The sequence below is a fragment of the Staurois parvus genome, unplaced genomic scaffold, assembly GCF_062004578.1.
Source record: "Staurois parvus isolate SC_StPar_1 unplaced genomic scaffold, SC_StPar_1.0 ptg000530l, whole genome shotgun sequence".
Taxonomy (NCBI): domain Eukaryota; kingdom Metazoa; phylum Chordata; class Amphibia; order Anura; family Ranidae; genus Staurois; species Staurois parvus.
Genome location: NW_028318326.1, coordinates 3,093,738 through 3,118,746, shown reverse-complemented (window position 1 = coordinate 3,118,746; position 25,009 = coordinate 3,093,738). Strand labels below are relative to the sequence as shown.

The following is a 25,009-nucleotide window of genomic DNA, read 5'->3' as shown; positions in this document are numbered from 1 at the left end:
AATCACTCACTAGGCCCAAACACTGTTACATGACTGGGGGAGTGACAGAACCTCTCTCCCCCAGTCCAACACCAGTAATTTAATTGCTAGCTGTGAAGGAGCAAACAGCAATGAGGGAACGCTGGTAAAGTGAATATAAAGGGGTCTGTGTGTGTGGAGGGGGGCTTTGTAGAGACGTGGTCACTTTGCCCCGTGGGGCAAGAAGACACTGGGCTCCATTCACAGAAGCAGATCCCATGTGGTATTTCGGAGTCCAAACACAATTTCCCTAAATATTGCATGTGATCCTGAAACTGTCAATTCACTGTAACATTTTGCGGTATTTACTGCAAAAGGCTCAGTAAATACTGCATCAAAAGTCATTAAACTCAATTCACAGAAGGAAATAAGTAATTAAACGCATGTGATAATTATGTAGTGGTCAAGGCATGCAGTATTTAAGGAATGTAAACCTATAATAGGCAATTTCGAGTAGTTTCTGCTTTTTTGGATAAGTTCTTTCAACAGTAATGCATAGAAACCTAAATACAGAAATCATTGGAATTGATTTGCTAAAAGAAAAACGTATGTTTTACTTTTGGATAGAGTGGAGGTGGATTAGAACACCTGTCAGTTTTTATTGTTGCCTCTGCCCCATTAGATTCACCCTCTCTATTTGTCCTGGTTACAGGGGTGTATTTACCACAAGGAAAACAAGGCACTTGCCTATGGCGGCATTTTTCAGGGGGGGCAGCACCACCCTCCAGGAGAAAAGATGAAAGAAGGGATACGCGCACCATGGGAACCAGGTGGGATCTGAGAGAGGCTGCGGGCTGCTTGATGGTGTATGTAGAGCCTGACTCTCATTTCCAGGGATGTCTGGAGCTGTGAATAGGAGTATCTATCGCCTGGGGGGGGGGCTTTCCCAAGTGGGGGCCAGGAGTTTTGTGTTGCCTAGGGCAGCACAAAACCTAAATACACAACTACCTGGTTACCATTATCATTGAAAGTGAAAGTAAAAAAAAATCCCAAATTTTAGATTGTCCCCAGAAAATTAATGGAGGGGGAATCTTCTAATGGGGAAACGGATGGCAAAAAAACTGACAGTTGTAATAACCCTCCCCTACTCTACCAATTTGAATAGAGTAATGGAGGGTTATAACCCCTCTCATTTTTAAAAAATTATGTCATCTGTGTCCCAATTGGAAGATGTCCCCTACATTTCTGGGGACAAATAGAGAGAGAGAATCTCCCTAATGGGGACAGACAGCAGTAAAAACCTAATAGGTGTTCTAATACCTCTCCACACTATCCAAAACCAAAAAAAAAAGTTTTTCCTTTAGTTATACTTAAATACAAAATATCATTAAAAAAGTCAAATATTAAATGAAAATAGTGTAAAAAAAATCACACACATATCTAAATACTCATCTTTCACCATTAAAAAAGACAACATTGTATTTTGTATTGTTGGAAGATGGGTATTTATATATGTGTGTGACTTTTTAAATTATTTTCCTTCAATATTTGACATTTAGCTCCAGTTCACACTGGTGGGGATTTGAAATTGTGCTAGTTCAGTGTGATTTCAAAGCTGCATATCAGTGCGATTTTCTACTGCCAATTTCATTGTGTCTTGCCACTTCAAATAACAGAAGTCTATGCAAGTTGCAAAGAAAAAAAAGTAAGGCAGTAACCTTTTTTCTAATTGCTGCAACATTAGTTGCAGCGATGTGAATGGTTTTATTGCCACCAATGAGGTGCGACTTGTCATGCGATTTGGAACTGTCATGTGATTTGGAACTGTCAAATCGCATGCCAAGTTGCATCGGTGTGAACCAGGGCTTATAAAGATAATTTGTATTTACTTCATTTAACTTTTTTTTGTCACACCATGTATGTCCTGTGAAAGCAACTTCTCTTTGACTGGTATTCTAGTCACCTTTTTTCTTTTGTATTAATACATACGTTGCAGGGACTGCACTGACTGACTGAGTTGGCATATTTCTATGGTTTAAACCATTTTACCTCTTTATTAGCAATAAAAACTGACAGGGGTTCTAATTTGTCTCCATTGTATCCATGCCACTGGATAACACATGAGAAAAAATACTGCATAGTTTTATGAGGTAAATATCACATATTTCAGAAAAATACCGCATGCTGCATTTTAGAAGTGTTTATAGTGAATGCCAAAAAAAGTTTAGAAAAACGTTGAGCGGTATTTTACCTCATTTTTTTAAAGTTACATAGTTAGTCCAGCTGAAAAAAAGACAAATATCCATCTAGTTCAACCATAAAAAGAAAAAAAAAAAGTTATAATCCTATGCCCATAGTTGATCCAGGGAAAGGAAAAAAACCCAGCAAAGCATGATCCAATTTGCTCCTGCAGGGGAAAAATTCCTTCCTGATCCCCCAAGAGGCAATCAGATATTCCCTGGATCAACTTTACCTATAAATGTTAGTAGACAGTTATGTTTTGTGTATCTAAGAAAGAATCCAGGCCTTTTTGAAAGCAATCCACTGAGCTGGCCAGAACCAACTCTTGAGGGAGTCTATTCAACATTTTCACAGCTCTTACTGTGAAGAAACCTTTCTGTGTTTGGAGATTAAATCTCTTTTCTTCCAGAAATATTGGGGTTTATTTACTAAAGCTGGAGAGTCCAAAATCAGACTCCCTTCTGCATAGAAACCAATCAGCTTCTAACCTCAGCTTGTTCAATGAAGCTTTGGCAATGAAACCTGGAAGCTGATTGGTTTCTATGCAGAAGTGAGTCTGATTTTGGACTCTCCAGCTTTAGTAAATAAACCCCATTGAGTTCCCCCTTGTCCTCTGTGATGACCTCAAAGTGAATAACTCTACACCAAGTTCACTATATGAACCACTGATTTATTTATACTTGTTGCTCATATCCACCTTTAACCACTTGCCCTCCTGAGGATATACCCCACTTCCTGACCAGGCAATTTTTTGCGATACAGTTACTTTAACTGACAGTTGCGCGGTTATGAAACACTGTCCCCAAATGAAATATACATCCTTTTTTCCCACAAATAGAGCTTTCTTGGTGGTATTTGATCACCTGTGCGTTTTTTTTTTATTTTTTGCGCTATAAACAAAAAAGACTGACAATTTTGAGAAAAAAAATATTTTTGACTTTTTGCTATTAAACATGTCAAGTAAAATCAAATTTCATCATAAATTTAGACCAAAATGTATTCTGCTACATTTCTTTGCTAAAAAATCCAAATACATATAAATTAATTGGTTTCCGTGAAAGTTATAGCATTTACAAATGGCGGTATATATACTGGAATTTTTTTAAATTATTTTTTACTAGTAATGGCGGCGATCAGCAACTTATAGCGTGACTGTGGCAGCATTCTGACACTGGGGGGGAACTGACTTGGTGTCATTGACATCCCCAGTGACACCAATACAATGATCAGTGCGAATAAAAAGCACTGACACTGTACTAATGGCACTGGACAGAAAGGGGTTAACTTGTGGGGTGATCAAAGGGTTAACTGTGTGCTGTTTCACTGTGTGCTGTGTGAGTGCTTTACACTGTAAACACACTGCTTTGTATGGCTCTGCTATGCAGAGTCATACAAAGCAGTGTGCAGGAGCTGCCAGGACAGAGATCTGTGTTGTTAAAACACAGGTTTCTCCCCGTTGGAGATACTTGGCAATCATCGGGTGCTGGCGAGAAATCACTGGCCAGGACACGGTGATTGACAGCCGATGCTGCGAATGGTGGTGTGCGTCCCCTACCCAGAACTGCAAAATCACGTATATATACATGATTTTGCGCACCCGCACCACCCTGTAGCAGTATTTCTGCTATAAGGCGGCGAGGAAGCGGTTAATCTCCTCTTCTCAGGAGAGAATATATTCAGTTCCTCTAATCCAGCCTTTCTCAACCAGGGTGCCCAGGCACTCTGGGGTGCCTTAAGGTTTCTTCTGGGGTGCCTTGGCAAAGTGTCTAAAAATTGCCCAAAACTTGTATACAAGCCAGCGGGTGGAACAAGCCTGGCTTTTAGTTACACAAAGTCACAGGTTTTCATTGTGCACCATTATGACCTTCTAGCAGCAGGCATCCTGACAACCAATGACATCATCAGTTGATAAGGAGGATGTCAGCTGCCTGCACAGCATCCTAGTTTGACCCTTCCCTGCCCCCTCTATCAGTGCTGGTTTCACATTAGCTCAGTGATGGAGAAAAACTGAGGGAGAAGAGAAACACTAGAATACTAGTCAGTACCAGTGTGCAAAAGTGTATTTGCTTAGGAAGAATAAATCACCTCTAATGTTGGGTGTCCTAAATGTGTGGATGTTGCTGTGTTGTATAGAACTATTACAGTAGTTTTTCACATTTTAGAATGGAGTGCCCTTTTAAAATTATTGACAGTCTAAACGCACCTCGTTTGGGGTGCCTCAAGACTGTCCATAATTTTAAAGGGTGCCTCAGGACTGTCCATAATTTTAAAGGGTGCCTTGAGTGAAAAAAGGTTGAGAAACACTGCTCTAATCTTTCCTCATAGCTGAGCTCCTCCATGCCTCGTATCAGTTTGGTTGCCCTTCTCTGCACTTTCTCCAGTTCCCCAATGTTCTTTTTATGAATTGGTGCCCAAAACTGAACTATATATTCCAGATGAGGTGTTACTAATGATTTGTACAGGGGTAAAATGATATCTATCTCTCTGGAGAGAGTGAAAGTGGTAGATACTGCTTTGTAAATGGAGCCCAGTGTCTTTTTAAAAGCTTTTACACTTAAAAATAATCAAATTACATTTACCCCAAACCATTATAATGTCCTTTTAAATCAATACCTTCCTGAAATGTCTGAGTTAAATGACAAACGCTGAGAAATATATCAATACATAGAAAAGACAGTACAAATAAAAAGATCTGGATCCTCAATACTCACAGTTAACATGGCAAACATCAGCTGGCACACATTGAAGGCATGCCGCCAGTTGTGATAGAGAACCATTCGATAATTCTTCCTCACTGTCAGCAGCCACCTGCACAAGGTCTGTAAAACAGAAGGGGCATGAAGATGTGCTGTACTGTGTGTGGCAGAAGATCTCATTACCAATGTACTGAAGACCTATGCCAGTACAAGAGAGGCTGATACATGAGCACAGCAGATGTTTACCTCATAATCAATTTTAAACTTTTGAACCATTCCCAATTCCATGAACATTCTCAGGGCTGCTGTAATCATCTCGTCAACGTCCAGGGAGAAGTCATCAAAATGGATGTCATCGATAGCAAGTTCTGACACCAAGGGGATGTTGGCTGCCTTGAATGATAGAGAACCGAGTTACACACTGCTTCAGTGAGAAATTGACTTTGTTCGTACATAGGATTTATTTTTCAAGAAATGTTCAGTAATACATCAAAGTATGTGTTTCTCTGTGCCAGAAACCCTGTTTTTTTGTGTTCTTCACTAGAATTAAGCAGTGAATACAGGAGATGTCCATCTTATCAGCCTGCTGAAATTAAAATCACATTTTATGATAACATTTATGAAAAAGTGAAAAAACTAACAGCACCAAAAAACGAATATAGTTAACAGTTGTCTGCATACCCATCTGTGCATTAATGTGTTACTAAACCCACAACGGTAAAATCAGTCTGTATATGCAGTAAAGCATGCTTGTTATACTCACCGTGGAACCTAAGGGGTTAATCCTCTGCATTGTGTAAAAAGGTTGTTTGATCCTGACTTCTCTGATCTTCCCCTTCTTCCACTGTCCCCCTTTTATCTCCTGATAAGACATATCATGTGGAGACACTCTGCACATGTTCAGTTTGGTGTGTATTGCTGGAAAGGTTTTTTATTTCTTGGGAGATCAGCACAGGTCCAATCAGCACTGTCCGGACAGAGGTCAGGGGTTCTGCATCCTTCTAGAGCAGAATAAAAACTCTTCCTACAAGCATTAACTAGTGCTCTGCTGGACACTAATAGAAGTCACAAGACTGCTCTAACTGCTGATGAGAAAAGGTATTTAGCAGTTTACTAACATAATTGCATTTCCACGTTCTGTGTACTGTGGGAGACCAGATATAGTGAATGCAGGGTCCTGGGTTTAGTAACACTTTAAGTAGAAGTCCCTGGTCTTCACTTTATAATGCTCTTGAAACAAATTTAGAATTCTCCGGTCCCAGAACGCCTGAAGTATGGCTTTTGGGCATCTTAAACCACTTTGTCCCCCTTATGCATGAGCACATTATGTTGCATTTTTTTGGAGCCAGGAAGGCTATTCTATTCATCTGGAAGAAAACCAACCCTCTGTCTCTACTACAAGATTATACAACATATACAGTACAATGGCAGAGCTTTTCCTTAACCACATTAAAAAGAATTTAAAAAAAATTGGAATCTCTAGCTAGACTCCAACCATGCTGTCATATTTCGAGGTACCTAATCTAGATGCTAATGCTTAATTCTTTCTGTGTCTACAGCAATGGTGTATTTTGATTTTGTGCTGCCCTAGGCAACACAAAGATTTTGCGCCCCCCCCAATGAGAGAGTGAGAGAGTTCAATAAGTGTGTATGTACTGTATATATGATTCTCTCTCTTTCTACCTCTCCTTCTCTTCGCTCTTTCTCTCTTCTCTCTCTTCCATTTCTCTCTCTTCCCCAGGGGAGGACTGACCATTTGGAGACTCGGGCACTGCCCGAGGGCCCAGGGTCAGTAGGGGCCCCCATGAGATGCCCCTGGTACCTTTTTCATAGGTTTTTTTGAGTTTGGGCAAGGACACAGGGGCCCCATGATCCCCTATTGCCCGGGGGCCCCATGAGTTGTCAGTCCGCCCCTGCTCTTCCCTCTCTCTTAACTCTCTCTTCTCTCTCCCCCCTCTCTCTTCTCCCTCTCTTCCCCCCTCTCTCTCTCCTATACCCCCTCTTTCTCTATCTTTCTCTCTCTTCCCTCTCTGTCTCTTCCCTCTCTCTCTTTCAGTCTCGCTCTCTCTTCCTCTCTCTCTTCCTCTCCCCTCTCTCTTCCTCTCTCTCTCTCTCTCCCTCTTTCTCCCTCTTCCTCTCTCTCTCTCTTCCCTCTCTCTTTCTCTTTCTTGATCTCTCAGAGATCCTGTCTCATGTGCCGGATGGACGACAGGAGAGAGAGCCCAGTGAACAAAACCCAGCTCACCTCCTCCTGGCTCTTTCCTCTCCACCACTTCTCCTCTCCCTGCTTCAGGCTGTCCCCTGGTCCCAGCTCTGAGTTGGGGTGGAGGAAGGAGTTCAATGAAGAGCGGCCACTCAGGAACACCAGGGCACCCCTTCCATCCGACCAGGTCTGTCTCTCCCTCCAGCAGCAGAAAGCCAGTGGGAGGGAGAGGTGGAGAAACTTTAAACCGGCTTTCAGCTGCTGGAGGGAGAGATACACAGTGCATCCTTCTACAACTGCTCTCCACCACCACACCAATCCTCCTGTCCCGGCTACCTCCAGGAGTATTGGTGGTACCCCTCTGATGGTGGCCTTGCATAGCTCTGTCTGCCGTTGCTCACCAGGTCCCCTCTTCCGGGGGGCAGTGCCGACCCCCTAAAAATTGCCGCCATAGGCAAATGCCTTGTTTCCCTCGTGGTAGATACGCCCCTGTAGAATAGAATACTGTATACCATAATTGTGGTATTGGGGGAAGGAGGGAGGGAGCAAGTGTGAGTGTGTTGAATGTAGTATGGATGATTTCGTTTTTCTTGTTTGTTTGTAATTTAACTTTTCTTCTTCTGTACCCAGGTATGCCATTGTGCCCATATCTTATGTTACTCAATTGTAGATGTCACCTTCTCATTTTTATGTCATTGATGGTTATATTTCCCTGAGTGCTTGAAAGAGCTCATTGGCCTCATAGGATTTTGACCTTTCTGTGTATCTCATGGAAAAATTGAATATAAACACCTTAAAAAATAAATGAATGGCACCACAGCACACGAATACGCATAACACACGTTTTGCATTCTACAGCAGTGCACTAGTGTGAACCCAGCCTAAAAAGTAGAATTACATCCAAAAGTTTTATCATATGCTTTTGATAAAGTGGACAATGGTTGAAAACTTTGTAAGGTTATAAGTGCTGCAGAGCATTTCCTCTCTCTTCCTGTCCCAGTGACGGCATTCATGAAGACAGATCTCTTCAATGATCCTTATCCTAACTTGAGTAGCAAAGGAATATTGCTGTCTTACAATTGGAGTTCAATAGAATATACAAAATTGTTAGGTAATTTAAATCTGAGATGTTCAACAGAAACTTGGCCTGTAACCTTAAGGCCTCGTTCACACCATGGTTCAGAGACAAGAGTTTTTCTGCATGCGTTCTGCAAGGGCACAAAGAAAATAATAGTTCTCTATGTGCCCTGTTCACACCACAACATTAGTATCATGTGTGGATTTTTTCTGCGCTGGAATCTGCAACATGTATAAAATTCACTGAAACGCGCATGAAAACTGATGTCTCTGCAAGTGAAATCTGTGTGCCATTTTCCATCAGTTTTTCTGCACGTATGGTGTGAATGAGGTCTAAAGTCTGGGAAACTGTCAAAACTACAGTTCCCCCAGCACTGCAAGGGCTAAATGCTCATTTCTGCCTAGGATTTTACTCTAAAAAGATATTTAATTTTATATGCCTTGTTACCGAAGGCTTCTTCCTTTCTGTGCGATGGGTTCCGTGAAGCCATCTCTCTCTGGCAGTCATACTCTGACATCATACCATACAATGCAGGACCAGCATTTTAAGTGAGGATACTGAGGGCCTGCCCACAACCCGGAACACCAGAGGGAAGAGGAGAGTGCCAGCTACTGGGGGAGTAAGGAATAAAGTAAATAAAATTGCTGTTTAATAATACCCTAGGCAAAAACAGTAATTTAACCCTTGCAATGTTCAATATTAGTTTTCCAAAACAAACCCTCTTCCTTTATAAACTGGAGCTGATCCCAAAATTTGGTTTAATTTTTAAATGTGAGATTTACAAAATTGAAAATATATAAAGCAGCCACATAAATGTTGATTGCACAGGATTGTAAACAGATTTATGACACATCTGACAATGGAACAATGGAAGAAAAATATCTTGCTGCCTTGGGTACCACATGCTGTTTCAATGCATAATAAGGTTCTTGTGTGTTACACAAATTGCAGAAATACTGCTGACCCTGGATGGGATTTCCACTATTTATGGTTCTATTTTTATCCATATAGTATGTAAGGTGGTTAAAAAGAATGGTTGACTCCTCAGGCCTGAGACATGTCAGGCCTCTATTGGCTAATCATACCTGTGACCGCTCTTTTGATACTTCTTTCCATGTTTCCTTTAACTCATTACTCCTACCAGCCAATGTGCTTATGACACATCTTGTTACCAGAAAGTCCCTTTTTGTTTGCAGTTGCCTGCTCTAAATGCTTTCTGTCTGATAAACTGGCAATATATGTATATATCTCATCGTTCACAAAACCCTTTGAACATTGGTTGTACAATGTCTTTGTACTTTTTTTCAATAAAAAGTTAAGTAAAAGAAGAAAAAGAATAGTTGACATACACTCAGCGGCCACTTTATTAGGTACACCTTTTCAATTGTTTGGTAACACAAATTGCTAATCAGCCAATCACATGGCAGCAATTCAATGTATTTAGGCATCTAGACATGGTGAAGATGACTTTCTGAAGTTCAAACTGAGCATCAGAATGGGGAAGAAAGGGGATTTAAGTGACTTTGAACATGGCATGGTTGTTGATGCCATATGGGCTGGTCTGAGTAATTAAAAAACTGCTGATCTACTGGGATTTTCACGCACAATCATCTCTAGAGTTTAGAGAGAATGGTCCAAGAAGAGCAAATATCCAGTGAGCAACAATTGTGTGGATGGAAATGCCTTGTTAATGTCAGAGGTCAGAGGAGAACGGGCACACTGGTTCAGCTACGACATTCAGAAGGTAGGGTCAGAATTTGACATAAACAACATGAAAGCATGGATCCATCCTGCCTTGTATCAATGGTTCAGGCTGGTGGTGTAATGGTGTGGGTGATATTTTCTTGACACTAGCAAGCTGTACCTAATAAAGTGGCCGCTGAGTGTATAAATAAAGGTTAAATAAAGACCGTTCAGTTCAACCTTAGTGTGTGTGTTTACGGTTTTCCATATTCCTGTACATTGTGATTGCTAACAAACACATCTAAAAAAATTTTTATAAATGAAAAAACACCAAATAAAGTGTTTAAAGTGAATTAATCAATAATAAGTACAAAACCATATAATAATAAAAAATCTCGTGAACGCCCATAAAACTCAATAGTGATAACACAAATATATAAATAGTCCGTGGTTACTGTAAAAAAACAATGACAAACTAAAAAGTGATGGAAAGTCCATGAAAAAAAGTGTAGTAAAGTAATTCAAAGTCCATGAAAGTGAATCTTCTATTTCACCATGTGCAGCAAACTGACAAGAAAGTGCTCCATAGGATTCCCCACATGGATGTTAACCTACCAAAAATATTTGCCTTCCACTCTTGTGGTTGGCAAGCAAGCTTCCTGGGACATATTTCCCATTTAAAGATGAATATAGATCACTGAAGATAAAGATTCCAAAGCATCAAAATTGACCATGTAAAACAAACAAAAAACGCTCCAATGGTTTAGTATGAACATCTAAAAATTTATCTATGCTCTCTGCTGACACAACTGTGGAGGGAGTTCCACATCCTTACCTCCCTAACAGTAAAGAACCCCTTACACAGTTAGGGATTGAACCTCTTCTGGTCCAAACGTATTGCGTGGTCACGTGTCTTATTTAGAGACCTAAGATTAAATAGTTTCCTCCCAATGCTAGAATCAAAGATTAGTATATCGTGATCAAGGGCGGACTGACCATTTGGAAACTCGGGCACTGCCCGAGGGCCGGGGGTCAGTAGGGAGCCCCATGTGATGCCCCTGGTACCTTTTTCATAGGCTTTTTTGAGTTTGGGCAAGGACACAGGGGCCCCATGATCCCCTATTGCCCGGGGGCCCCATGAGTTGTCAGTCCGCCCCTGATCGTGATCATATCCCCTCTTAAGCACCTCTTCTCCAGGGAGAGAAGGAGGAAAGTAAGTCACATGCTTCTCCATACTAGCTGGTGTTGAATCTACTTAGAAAAGATGCTTTAATTCATTATGTGAGTTTCTTGCAATAAGACCTGCAGCATGCAGGTTTATGTGATCTATAAAACTGCTTATTTTGTACTGGGTAGTGATGGCAGCCAGTTAGAAGGGGATGTTTCTTATATTTGAGCTAGTCTAGTGAACACATGATAACAAAGTATGTCATGTAGGGCAGTGTTTTTCAACCTTTTTTGTGCAAAGGCACACTTTTTTCATGAAAAAAATCACGAGGCACACCACCATTAGAAAATGTTAAAAAAATTTACCTCTGTGCCTATATTGACTATATATAAAGTAATTCTCTTGAATAGGAATCAAACACAAAGAAATTATTTTATAATTACTTTATTATGAAATAATAAAGTATTTTATAATTGGACCCGGGGGCCGGACCAAGAGTAGATGAATGATGTGTATGTGTCATCCATAGTAAGTATAGTAATATTCCCCCATAGTAAGCATAGTAATTAATCCCCCATATAGTAATTCATCCTCCATATAGTAATTCATCCCCCATAGTAATTCATCCCTCATATAGTATTTCATCCCCCCATATAGTATTTCATCCCCCCATATAGTATTTCATCCCCCCATATAGTATTTCATCCCTCATATAGTAATTCATCCCTCATATAGTATTTCATCCCTCATATAGTATTTCATCCCTCATATAGTATTTCATCCCCCATATAGTATTTCATCCCCCCATATAGTATTTCATCCCCTCATATAGTATTTCATCCCTCATATAGTATTTCATCCCCCCATATAGTATTTCATCCCTCATACAGTAATTCATCCCTCATATAGTAATTCATCCCCCATATAGTATTTCATCCCTCATATAGTATTTCATCCCCCCATATAGTATTTCATCCCTCATATAGTAATTCATCCCCCCATATAGTATTTCATCCCCCCATATAGTATTTCATCCCCCCATATAGTATTTCATCCCTCATATAGTAATTCATCCCTGATATAGTAATTCATCCCCTATATAGTATTTCATCCCCCCATATAGTATTTCATCCCTCATAAAGTAATTCATCCCTCATATAGTATTTCATCCCCCACAGTACTATTCCCCCCCCCCCCTTCTAGTAAGCCAAGTCCCCCGTGTCAATTCACTTACCTTTTGCGTTCCTCTCGCTGTCTTCCCGCGCCGTTCGGGTCTTCAGGGCGGACTGTGAGAGGAGCCTAGCTCCCCTCCCCTCACGTTCGGCACGCTGCCCCGCCTACACACATCCTGACAGCCACATCCGCAAGCCGGATTAAAAGGTCCGCGCGGACTTTTGGGGCTGCCAACCGAGAGGAGGCAGGGGAGCGGCCGACCGAGAGGAGGGAGGGGAGCAGGCGCCCGGCACACAGAAGAGCCGCATTAGACTGGGTAAAGAGCCGCATGTGGCTCGCGAGCCGCGGCTTGCCGACCACTGAATCATTAGATTCTAATGATTGGTCTATTTGTGAGCCGAAGCCACATGTTACAGATGAAATTGGAATTTTTCCCACGGCACACCAGACAATATCTCACGGCACACTAGTGTGCCGCGGCACAGTGGTTGAAAAACGCTGATGTAGGGAATGTGCTATGGTATTAACATTTCCTAGGGATGTGGTGGGAGCAAGCACCTGCTGCTTCCTTAGGAACTAGGGATATCAGGAGGCTGTCATATATAGAAGCAATAGAAATACCATTTCCACAGATGATGCTCAGCTCCCGCCAGGGGGCCAGATGATCAAAAGTTTGGGCATTCATCTGACGTAGGTTTGGTCCCTACATACCAGAGTGGCAGGTACACATTGAGCGACCTAACAAAGCGACCTATACTAACTACCTGTAGAAGAAAAATGCATATACAGTACTTACCTATTCTCAGAGTGCTCTGGTTTGGTCAAGTGATCAGCTCTTCACTTTCAACTTACAGCGGCTTCTGAGGATGGCCCATAGTAAGCCTATGGGTGACGTCACCGCCTAGGCATTCCCAGTCATTGTCAAGCACTCTCTCCTCTCCCATGTAGCTGACATTGGCTGACACAGGGGGACATCACATGACTGGAGCTCCCCGAGAATAGTTAAGCATACACATCTTTCTTCTACAGGGTATAGGTGTTCGGAAGGGGGTGGCAGTTTTAAGGTTAAATAATTTTATTTCAGTTGTCTACTTAAAACAATATGGGAAAGATCATGTAAAAATCATATTAAAAATGCAAATATATTGCGTCCATTTATTACCAGAATTATAATTAATACCCCTATTTCTTGTAAAGGGCAAAAGGAAACAAAACAACTATTACAATTTGAAACATCCATTGGAGTATGTAGATCACCCTGACAAACTTTTCTTTATTCATCATCTGTTTCTGTTTCGTGTAACCTCAGATTGCCTAACACCAAAAAGATAAAATATGCAAATTTGTGAAAATTTGATCTTCTCCCAGGGAAATGGTGCCCTCATTTACTGTTTGTAAAAACACCAGAATGAGGTCAGTAAAGACTTGATCTCACTGTTCTTAGACTGATTGTCTTTTCACCAGATGTGAAGTTTGTGTTAGGATCCTATCAGTGGATACACTTTAATAATAAGCATAGTAATGCATTAAAAACTTGGTGTGCATTTAAAGAGCTCCAAAAAATATGGCCAAAAACCCCTAATTTAGCTTATATATACAATGCTAAACATATGTTAAAGTTATATTTAAAGGCCATTTTTTTAAGGCAACAAAAAGGTTGCTAAAATTGACCATTGACCTTAAATCAACCACAAAATAAACTGAAAGATAAATAACTATTCAATAAAAAGAATGAAAAAGGGCAGCAAAGGTGTTGATTGCCCAAACAGCTAGTAATTAGAAATAGGCCTCATTCATACAGGGGGCTGTAAAAATAAAAACAAGTGGTTGAGCTGCAGTTTTACCACTAAAAAAAGGAACATACAACCACTGTACACATGTATAAATTATACTCCTTGTTGAATTTATATGTAAATACAGTGCAGGAAGCCAGACATTTGGCTTGCAAGTCTGGCGTGGTATTTACATATACAATTCCCATTCAGCTGTCAAAAATTGGCCCTTTTAAGCCAGTTGACCTAAATCCAAAAGCCCTGGCAGTGTATTATCTGAGCAAATCATTCAGCCCAGTGAAGTTCTGCATTAGTTCAACGAGAAACTGACAGAATCCCCTCATGATAGCCATGGTAGGCCAACATCTAAACCTTGTCTCTAATTTCTGCCATACATTAAGTGAAATATAATTTCAAGAAAACAAATTTCGAAGTATGTGGGTGGGCACAGCGCGGCATGGAGTTCAGTTGCAATTAACAAAACTTGTATTGAAAAAATGACACAAAAATACAAACAACCCAACGGCAAGGTACCCAGCTGGGAACACTAACAGTTCTGTGTAATAATGAAGAGTGGAGCAAGTTCTGATGTACCGACAGTGTCTGTCCCTGAGGACAGAATGCAGCCTAGCCAGTCTGAGGCCAATGGGGAGGATTCTTAGGTAGAATAGCGTTCCCCTTTCTTGTCCCTACTCGTCTGGAACCTTTCCCTATCACTGATCACTTTCCCTGACAGAGGGGTAACCTGTCCCTACACTGCCAAATTCACCCCAAATACGGAAGCCAGGGTCTTAAATAGACACTGCCTGACCCAAGGTGGCACATTGGACAGCAACATCCAACTGGATTGTCCCCAAGTGACCCAAGAAACCATAGAGGAATGATTTCTTCCTGACTTCCTCTATCTCTGAAATGCTGCTGCGGTATGAGCACCACCAGCAGTAAGGAGAAGAAACTGCACTTGCCTACAAGTAGATCAAACCTGATCATGATTGTAACGATTGTGCACAATAGAGACATGGAACCTGTACATGACAGCCATTTTTGTTTTCATGAGCAATGATCTTCCTACCCTCTTCCCTCCTCCTGAAAACTGGAATTTGTAGCTGTAAGTTTTAAGGAACTTCAAAAGAGCCTCTTATCTTAATTAAAACACAACAGACACCAGACCCTAGGCCTGGATTCCAGCTGGAAACAGCTAATTAGTCTTAGCAGGATGCCTGTTTCCAAGAACCATGGAAAACACTTTCCTCTGCCCTATCATAAAACAATATTGACTCAGTCAAGCAGTCAAACGTGACCTGTAAGGCCATTAGAGCTCTAGGAATGCAGAGCATGTCATAAAATGTCTATTCCACATGTAACAAGTCCACATACAATTCACATAATTCAACAGGAACAGGACACATTAATATTAGGTATATATTTGAATAGGAAATATCATACTGAACAAAACAAGGTCATACATGACTATGTTAGCACATAGGAAAGGGGAGAAAGCAGTCTCTTCCCTCCTGGGTGACAAAGGTATGCTGTGTTTGGTATCCCTGGGTTCGAAATATAATTCTGAATAATAATCTGCCAGTTGCTGGAATACCACCTGCATGTATTGGAAGTTGTTAATATTAGTATTAAACTTTGATATCATAGAAAAACATCTTAACAGACTTGAGAGCCAAGGCAATGTTTTTACTTGGACAACTGGACTCTGCTAAAACCAGGACTTTGCAAGTATTCTGCCTTCTTAACTCCTTTCTTTTATTTCTCTGTTGCATTAACAATTTAAATATTTTAATTGCACAATTTTGACCTTTTTAGTAATAAACCCTATTTTGAAAAGTGTTGGAACTAACAGTAAGGCTTTTAATGCAAACTAAAGAATCCCTGTCTCTTGAAGAGTGCTACTATATATAATAATCCTCTGAATATACTCGTCTGTGGTGACTGTGTGTGTTACAGACTTTTGTTGTTCACATTTCTTCTTGCTAACATTGTGAAAGATTGATAGTACCAAAACTATCTGGTGGCAGTTTGCAGTTTGAAGGGTTAATTGCATAATTAATTAACCCAGTGACAATCGCTCTCAGGCTGCTGGCACATAGATTGTGGTCCCGCGAGCTGGAAAATCTTTGTACAGGGTGCAGCTGAAAGCGGCATTGTTACGCGAGTGACAGCACGGTGTGAGATCGGCTGGTCTTTTGTCATGAGTTGGTGAGAAGGGCAGGGGTGGGGCACCGTGTTCCTGACAATGATATGATAACCTATACAGTATATGTGTTTAATAGAGATATATAAACAGTGCAGTAAAATCTCACTTTTTTCTCAATAATGCAACTCTAGCATCAGCACAAAGTCCTCTACCACAAGAAGAAGGGTGCAATTGAAGACTTGGTTATAATAGACGTGACCGGCGCTCTCAAAATAATAGGTTCAATATGAAGATCAGACGTCACATATCCATCAATTTCTTCCTGTGAATCCAATATTCCCATACAGTGATCTCCAGTCTGATCGTCTGATCTTCGGTTATGCAGAGACAATAATGAACTTATTATTTTGAGAGCGTTGGTCACTTTTATCATTACCATTTCTTTTTGTGAGGGGAACAGATTGACTCCAGCTGCTGAGGGAAGGATCAATGTTTTACTATATTTTGTTTGTATAAAGAAAAGAAAGAGGGGTTCCAGGGCGCTGTTTAACCCCTTGACGCTGACTGTACGGAAATATACAGCCTCTCGGTAGCTGGACCTTGAAGCCGAGCGGCCGCATGTTTGCATACCATTTGAAAACACATATGTGCTGACGCCCTGCGCACTCCCAGCACATATGTCGGTGTCTCACGGAAAGGTCCCGATCTCCCCTTGCGATCGGGACCTTTTCCGATCATGTGACCGACGTAACAGCGAATCATGGTGGTCACGTGACCCTAAAACCCCACCCCGCCTCCTGGCGTCTGAAACCTCTTAAAGAGTCGGGAGGCGCCGGCTTGAAGAAGTTAAAAATATTTATTGCAATTAAAGACTGCTGCAAAAGGGTGTAAGAAATGGTCTCTCTGCAGCAATCTGACATGCCCTCTGTATGGTCAGAAACACAACTTTGCTGACTGCATGTCAGACTGCTCATAGGTTGGCACTAACACAACTGTTAACATTAGAACACAGGTGGCAGATCATTTTCCTGTGAGGGTACTGTGTACAAGTCTTTAAAGAGACTGCGCCCTCAATCCTCAATGTAAATATTTCACTTTAAAGTGGTGGTGGTAAAGGCAAACAGTTTTATACCTTAATGCATTTTCTGCATTAAGGTAAAAAAAATCTCCAGCACCAGTGTGCCACAGCCCCCCCTTAAACATTTACCTGAGTCCCGAATTGATCCAGTGCTGTGGTCAGCTTCGGTCCTTATCTCTTTATTGGCTCCCGCGGCTGTCAGTCAAATCATGCGAGTAGGGAGCAGGGATGGGGTCAGTCCGCGCTGTGTGTGTCTATGGACGAACATAGCCCGGCTTGGGATTGAGCCTTCATGTGCAGTGGCTTCCTATCTTGGTGATCAGAGAAGAGGATGGGCCAGGAGAACAAGTAGGTGACCACAGAAGAGTAGGTTCAGGGTCGCTCTGTGCAAAATCATTGTACAGAGCAGGTAAGTATAACATGTTTGTGTATAACATGCTTGTTATGTTAAAAAAAATACCACCACTTTAACAACTGCTGAAAAGTTATCAACCACTTAAAGCAGTATTAAACTTCCATATGTAAAAAACTGCTGACAGGCAGGGTTTGAAAAGCAGAGAAGACCCTAGTGGTCTTTACTGTCATAACTGGGCAGCACAGTACTAGCGTCGCTTGTTCGAATCCCAACCATGGCACCACCTGCCTGGAGTTTGCATGTTCTCCCTGTGCCTGTGTGGGTTTCCTCTGGGTACTCGGTTTCCTCCCACACTCCAAAGACATGCTGGTAGGTTAATTGGCTCCTGTCTAAATTGTCCCTAGTATGCTTATGTATGAATGTACGTTAGGGACCTTAGATTGTACACCCCTTGAGAGTTAGGGATTGATGTGAGTGTACAATATATATATAAAGCGCTGCGTAAATTGACAGCGCTATATATGTTCCTGTAATAAATAAATAAATAGCTGCCTCTCCCAGCCTGAACCACATATGCACAGTTTAGACCACATTTATGGCATTCACTGTGTGCCATGGTAAAGGAACATCATCGCCGCCCTATGATTCAAGCAGCTATAGAGCGTGAACTGGGAAGAAAGACCAGGCAAAGATGAAAGCGCCAGGAGCTGGAGGGCTTCATTTGACCAAAAATAAACAGATAGAAGGAGGCTGTTATTAGGGTTTACATACATAGCAAAATTCATTTGAAAAGCCATGTATAGCCTTTGGGAATGTATTTGCATTTGGAATAGGCCTTACGGCACCTGCTAATATGCTACCCATTCTAGTCTTCATCATGCTGGTATCACTGGCTCTGAACACGTAACAGAAACAATGGCCAAAAACATCTCTTCTAAATTCCGTTTCTATTTTAACATGGAGCAAGAATGTCACCGTGTGGTGGATTAGAATCACCTCAAGCTGCCAGCTAGAGAACAGAGTTTCTTTTCTGCTTTCAGGCAACAGATGAAAGTCTGGAAATTCACCTGGGGACAGAGCAATGAGATATAAATCACCCGAGATCAGGTAGTCTGGATATATATGTCTACATATGCCGGGACAACAGCAATAAAATATCATATTTGCATCTGTGCCTGCCATCAAATGCACATTGTACAAACAAACATGTCACTTTGAGTTAAACAGTATGAAAGGTAGGAGCACAGTGTATGTATAATTGGTGAACTGTGCTGTTATTGCTTACTATTAGAGTTCAGTGACGTGACACATGGAAAAATAGAATTTATAGCCAAACAGTAGCAATATCAGAGTATAAAACATTTGGCATCTGGAAAAAATGATAAACTGAATGTCACACATCTCAAACATAGAGTATTCTGTAATGAATTACATGCTATCTGCCAGTGGAATATATATCTGAATATAAAAACCATCAGAAGAAAAGTGATTTAAAGAGAAATTTGTATAACGAATAAGCCTTCTACTAGAAAATACAAGGAATAGCATACCCCTGCTGTAAATCCTATTAGGAGTCACCAAGGAGTAGTGCTGTAGGCCCTTGTGATGTAGAGACAAATATGCAGAGGTCAAGATAGAGGTTACATCTAGTATATAAAAATGGGAATATTCCTTAAAAATCAGTTACTGGCTTAATCCACCTCCCCTTAAACTTTACCCGTTCAACCCCCGTCTAGGTAAGCTTTCTTCCCTTCATCTGTGCCTTATTAACACCCTGCGGCTTGAGTTTTTTTTTCTTCTGCACCAAAAAGTTGGAGTATCCTTTTGGGAAGAGCTGCGTCCCTGGTGATGTGGATACTTTTTATTTACTGTCCATTGACAAGGTCCTCACAGTGTCCTGAAGACTCCAGAAGTGGTGTGAACATGTCACTATGAGGTCCTCAGTTACAGAGACACTGCGAAGGGTTTTGCCTGGTGATAGGCTTCAGGGTAGATGTCACAATAATAACTCAAAATAACATATACGGAAAATAAATGTACAGTAGCTCTTTTTTTTGGGGAGGGAGTTATAAGAAACATCCTTCTCCAGACAGGATATTGCACTAAACCTGTAGGTAATCTAGGTAACAAGAAGAACCAGAACATTTACTAAGTGATAGACTGGGTTTGATAATATAGTTGGCAGTGCATTTACCCAGAGGAATGAACATAGAGGATTCACTGACTGGGAAATTAACCAGTTGCTGACCGTAGGTAGCCAAATGACGGCTGCACTGCGGCCTGCCAGTTCTGGGAGACCGTCATATGACGTCCTCCCAGAACGTGCTCTCCTGTGCACCCCCGGGGGTGCACACCCGGCGATCTCCGTGATCAGCTGTGTCTGACACAGCTGATCACGTGATGTGGTAAAAGGCCAATCACAGCGGCCTTTTATCACGTGACCAGTGACATGCTGATCACCGGGAAATGCAATTGCTGGTTCTCGGGTGCACTTTTCTCACGGCAGTTGTCAGAGCAGCGATGATCAGCGCCCTGATGATCGGTGCCCAGCAGTGCCACCCACCAGTTCCACCCGCAAGTGCCCATCAGTGCCGCCTGCAAGTGCCCATTAGTGCCACCTACAAGTGCCCATCAGTGCCACCCACCTGTGCCCATCAGTGCCCACCAATTCCACCCACTTGTGCCCATCAGTGCCCACCAGTGCCACCCATCAGTGCAGCCCAGCAGTGCCACCAGTCAGTGCCACCTATCAGTGCCGACTATCAGTACCCATCATCAGTACCAGCTCATCAGTGCCGCCAATCTGTGCCGCCTCATTAGTGCTGCTTATCAGTGCCCATCAGTGCCGCCTATCAGTGCCCATCAGTGCTGCCTATCAGTGCCTATCAGTGTCCATCAGTGCTGGCTATCAGTGAAGCCTCATCAGCGCAGATCAGTGGAGAAAAATTACCTGTTTGCAAAATTTTATAATAGAAACAAAGAAAAACTTTTTTTTTCACATTTTTTGTTCTTTTTTTGTTTATAGTGCAAAAAGTAAAACACCCAGCGCCGAGTAAATACCACCAAAAGAAATCTCTATTTGTGCGAAAAAATTATAAAAATTTCAGATGAGTACAATGTTGCATAACCGCGCAATTATCATTCAAAGTGTGACAGCGCTGAAAGCTGAAAATTGGTCTGGTAAGGAAGGGGGTATAAGTGCTCGGTAGGCAAGTGGTTAAACAGTAGTCTAAAGGAAATAATTTATTTCAGAATTGCTGCAACCTTCATATAACAATTAACAAGTTTCATGTGAGAGAATAAGAACAGTGCATACATCCAATGTACAAACAATTATTATCAGCAAAGGGCCTGACATGAGTCTTGGTGGGACTGTGCACATATACCAGGGTATATACAGTTAATAACAGATATACCTCCAGATGAATGTTGCAGAAAATTCCAGTTAAAGGGGCCCCTGAAGATGATGTGGCATCTGTGTTTGTGTCAGAAACCTGAAGACAAGATCTGTGGTCATGGTGATATCCTCCAATTGTTGTCCAGCCAGCATGGAATGAAGCTTCTCACCATCAGGAACTGTGGTGTGGCACTGGAACTCAGAGTCAGCCTATCTACTCTGTAATTTAGTCCCACTCTAATATTTTCACAACTGACATGCAACTGGACCTCTAAGCTAATGATCCCAACAATGCCACCAAGTGCCTAACATTGCTCTAGCCTAATGCTGATTAATGAAGCAATTCGTAAAATCACTTCCAAGAGATGGAGAATGCTTCAAATACTTGGTCACCAAGTTTCCAGGCCTGTCGGAGGCAAAATGTAAGGAAGGTGTGTTCGTCGGACCAGACATTAGAAGGCTTATAGTTGATCAAGAGTTTGTCAATACCATGACGGATCCTCAAAAAGAAGGGTGGATTGCATTTAAAGAAGTTGTACAGAAATTTTTAGGCAATAACGAAGATCCTCACTACAAAAAGATAGTCGGACGAATGCTGAAAGCATTTCAAGTTTTAGGTTGCCTGATGAGTTTGAAAGTGCATTTCCTCCAGTCCCACCTTGACTACTTTCCTGAAAATTTGGGAGCTCTGAGTGAGGAACAAGGTGAACGATTCCACCAAGTCATTAAAGAGATGGAATGGAGATACCAGGGAAAATGGAGCATTACAATGATGGCAGACTACTGTTGGATGCTTCAGAGAGACATTCCAGATGCTACTCACAAGCGTAAATGCACCAAGAGGAGCCTCACAGGGAAGAAGAATCGAGTTTAGTGTGTGCAGGTGAGCTCATTTCAGTTCAAAAAAGGATTTTCATGAAAAAATTGTAATAAAACTTTAATTTTATAAGTCTATTTCCATTTATTTTGAGGTATTGCCTTATTTAACATAGTTACCTAAATTGTCAGGAAACGTGATGTCCTATGACAAAATGCAGGTCATTTTCGGATTCAGCGCACCAAAAAACATAAAGATTACGTGGAATAACCAAAACAGCTCTTGAAAAAAAATTTTTTGCAGACCTGTGTTATTGAGCCTAAGCTAAAACTAGCTATAGAATCCTGGACTAGAAGGGACAGGGATAGCTAGCATAACAGGAGATGCATATAAACTATGTTGCAATAAGCAGGCTCACTTACCAATATACTGGAATGTGGCCACTATACATACAGTACCACAACTCTAGCTATCTTGCACTGTGCATGTGAAATAATAACAAAGACAGGGCAGAGATACTCTGTCTATCACAAGGATTTTGATATGCACTCAGTAGCCGCAGATAAAGTATTAGATCATGGGAATACTTGCATTGTAGCACCTTCTGGCTTGGAGTTTAACAGCATGGACAGTGGTATGTGGCTAAGACTTTCTCTCTTGATTTCCTCCTTCCAGGGTTTCAAAGCCCACAAGCCAGGGACAGGAAGTGAATACATAATATATTTTTAGGCATTTGAAAATTCAGACAGTAGAGGGCAGTAGATGCCTACATACAATAAAAGACTTTGGTCAAGTTTATTTAAAACCTTTAAAAATGTTTAATGGCTTATTTTGTTAAAAAAGAACATTATACATTCCCTTTCCAATGCCCTTATTTACTGATAAACAGCATGAAGTGAAGCCAACATCTGCTCAAATATACTGTCCTCTAGCAGCAAACACTGACAGGACTACAACATAGAAGGTGGTACAGGTACTAGGTTCGGAGAGGTAAAGTTGGTAATACTGCTCCCCAGGAACTCCTACAATGAATTACACCTGAAGCTCAGATCGGACCAAGAACAGAGAGATCAGCGGTCATGTGATCACTCAGTTCTTGTAGCCGACCAATGACAGGGAAGTGAGGACAAATGTTTGTATTTTTGTATCCCCAAACCTCTCCTTTAATGATTACAACACTGGAGCTTGTGTCTCCAATACCAAGTTAACATTGGGAACTCCAATATTTTCATTCTGACAGCCTCCTTTTAATGTCAACTAGTACTTTGTCCATTCTGAGCTCACCTACTGCTCTGATCCATTGACAAGCTTTCCAGTACTGAAACTTATGGCCGATACAAACAATAGGAAAATTGCACAAAAACTTCTGTATGAGGAACCTTAGTATAGATCTTTTGAAAGTTGATTCCAGCATTTCAGATGACAAAAACCAAGGTGTTTAGTTTGATATGTACAGTACTCGTAAGGTAAATAATTGAATAGAAAAAGTACGCATGATCAGAAGCAAAGAACAACCTTACACCTCCTCTTCTACTACACTAGTACGTAGCTACATTTCCCTTTGATGGCCAAGAATTTTCTTTCAAGTCAATACCATTCTGATTACATCATGATACGCACTTTTGTGGAAAATCGTATGATCAGTTGTCCGATTTTCTCATAGTGTGTGTGAGGGGGAAGGGTGGTGGTTGTCTGCCATATCCTCCATGTTCCCCTCCCCACTGGGTGACATGGATAGGTCACTTGAGAGGCCTACCCTGGGGTGGGTTCTTCTGAGCTAAGCTAGGCACCTTGTACAGGGTTTCTCTCTACTTCACACACATGGTGTACCTTTGCTTTAGTACTGTTTTCACCAATGCCATGGGACAAGGCTGAGGCTGCTATCAGGGAATGCTCGATCCTAAGGCAGTCTCCTACCACCTGTCTTGGCATAACTGCAAAGAAGAAGTCCATTTACAAAGAGGTCAATGAGCTGCAGGTTCCAGTAGTTGGAATCCTGTGGGGCAATCCCCAGATGTCGTGGCTCCCACATCTTTCGGCATTTCTTGGTGGCTATACAGCTGACCAACTAGCAGGACTATTGGTGGCTCTTTTTCCCATGGCAGGGGATTCTCCAGGACCAAGGTCTAAGGACTTGTGGGCTTTGGACCACTGTCAATTTTTATACTCACAGAAGCAATGGGTCACACCCAAGGATCCCGTCAAAACCCAAAACCTGGGAACTAAGTCAACCTTAGCCTTCCTGTCCAGGGCAGCACCTAATTAGTTAATTCTAACACACTTACATGTCCACTAGGCTTCACACAGGGCTGTGCACAACTCCCTCACCTATGTGATAGTGTTTAGGCCTGGTAACTGGCTAGTCAGACATGAGGACATGCACTGTGGTACAATGGGGTGATAGAGGGGTACTCCATGTTCTCCTGTACCAGGTATTTCCTAAGTGGCAGCTAGAGAGTGCAGGGAAGTTAAATCATATCTTAACAGAAATCCTTAAATGTGGTACTGCATATGTCTTCTTTTTTAGGCTTTTTTCTTTTATTTTCACCACTTAGCCAAGTTCTAAATTGTTATGATGTTCCTAGCTGGATAGAACGCCAAGCAAGAACTATGCTGTTTTCTGTACCTGAAGGCTCTGAGGACTACTGCAAAACTGTGAAACTCAGCAACTGCGCAGCCAGCACAGAGCAAGACAAAAGCGATGCTAAGTCAAGATTAATTTCAGCTCACTCTGTGAATGATGCTAAAGCTCCCTCTGTTCGTTGTTTCCAATTTGCTTGTTTACTTGTAGCATTCTTAAACCCTGGAGCAACTATTTGCTTGGCTACTGCAACTGTAATAAAAACTAAAATTCTCAATAAAAACAGCAGTGTGCCAAAAAAACAAGAATTCTATTTCTGCTGCAGCATTAACAGTGCATAAGTCATCCTTGTAAAAGTATGAGCATGCTTCTCTTCTTTAGGCTGAATCGAATGCTTGCTGTGTTTTATGTGAAATAAGCCTGCCAATCGTCGAGGAAAAAAATACAACAAAACATTTAAAGGAAACCCGTATTGTGAGAAATATCGAGGCAGCCATTTCTCACCAGTCTCAAAACGTTAGCTAGTCTGACTGACTCTTGGATGTAGTACTCTCTGAGTCTCTGACACTAATCGGTACTAGAGTACAGCATACTCATTTTGCAAATTTTTACTTATTGTGAAACAAAGTGAAAATTCCCTTGGCATAGACATAAAATATT

At 41.5% G+C, this 25,009-nt stretch overlaps 1 protein-coding gene across 1 annotated transcript in view; it reads right to left on the bottom strand.

Annotated features, from left to right (window-relative positions):
• Positions 1 to 25,009, bottom strand: part of PDE11A (phosphodiesterase 11A) — a 717,642-nt gene that overhangs the window by 144,205 nt on the left and 548,428 nt on the right. Inside the window, exons 11-12 of the mRNA XM_089690441.1 lie at positions 5,142 to 5,288; positions 4,911 to 5,018 (exon numbers count right to left, since the gene is read on the bottom strand). Of these exons, the coding sequence (XP_089546567.1) occupies positions 4,911 to 5,018; positions 5,142 to 5,288 (255 nt within the window). The remainder of the gene's footprint in view (positions 1 to 4,910; positions 5,019 to 5,141; positions 5,289 to 25,009) is intronic.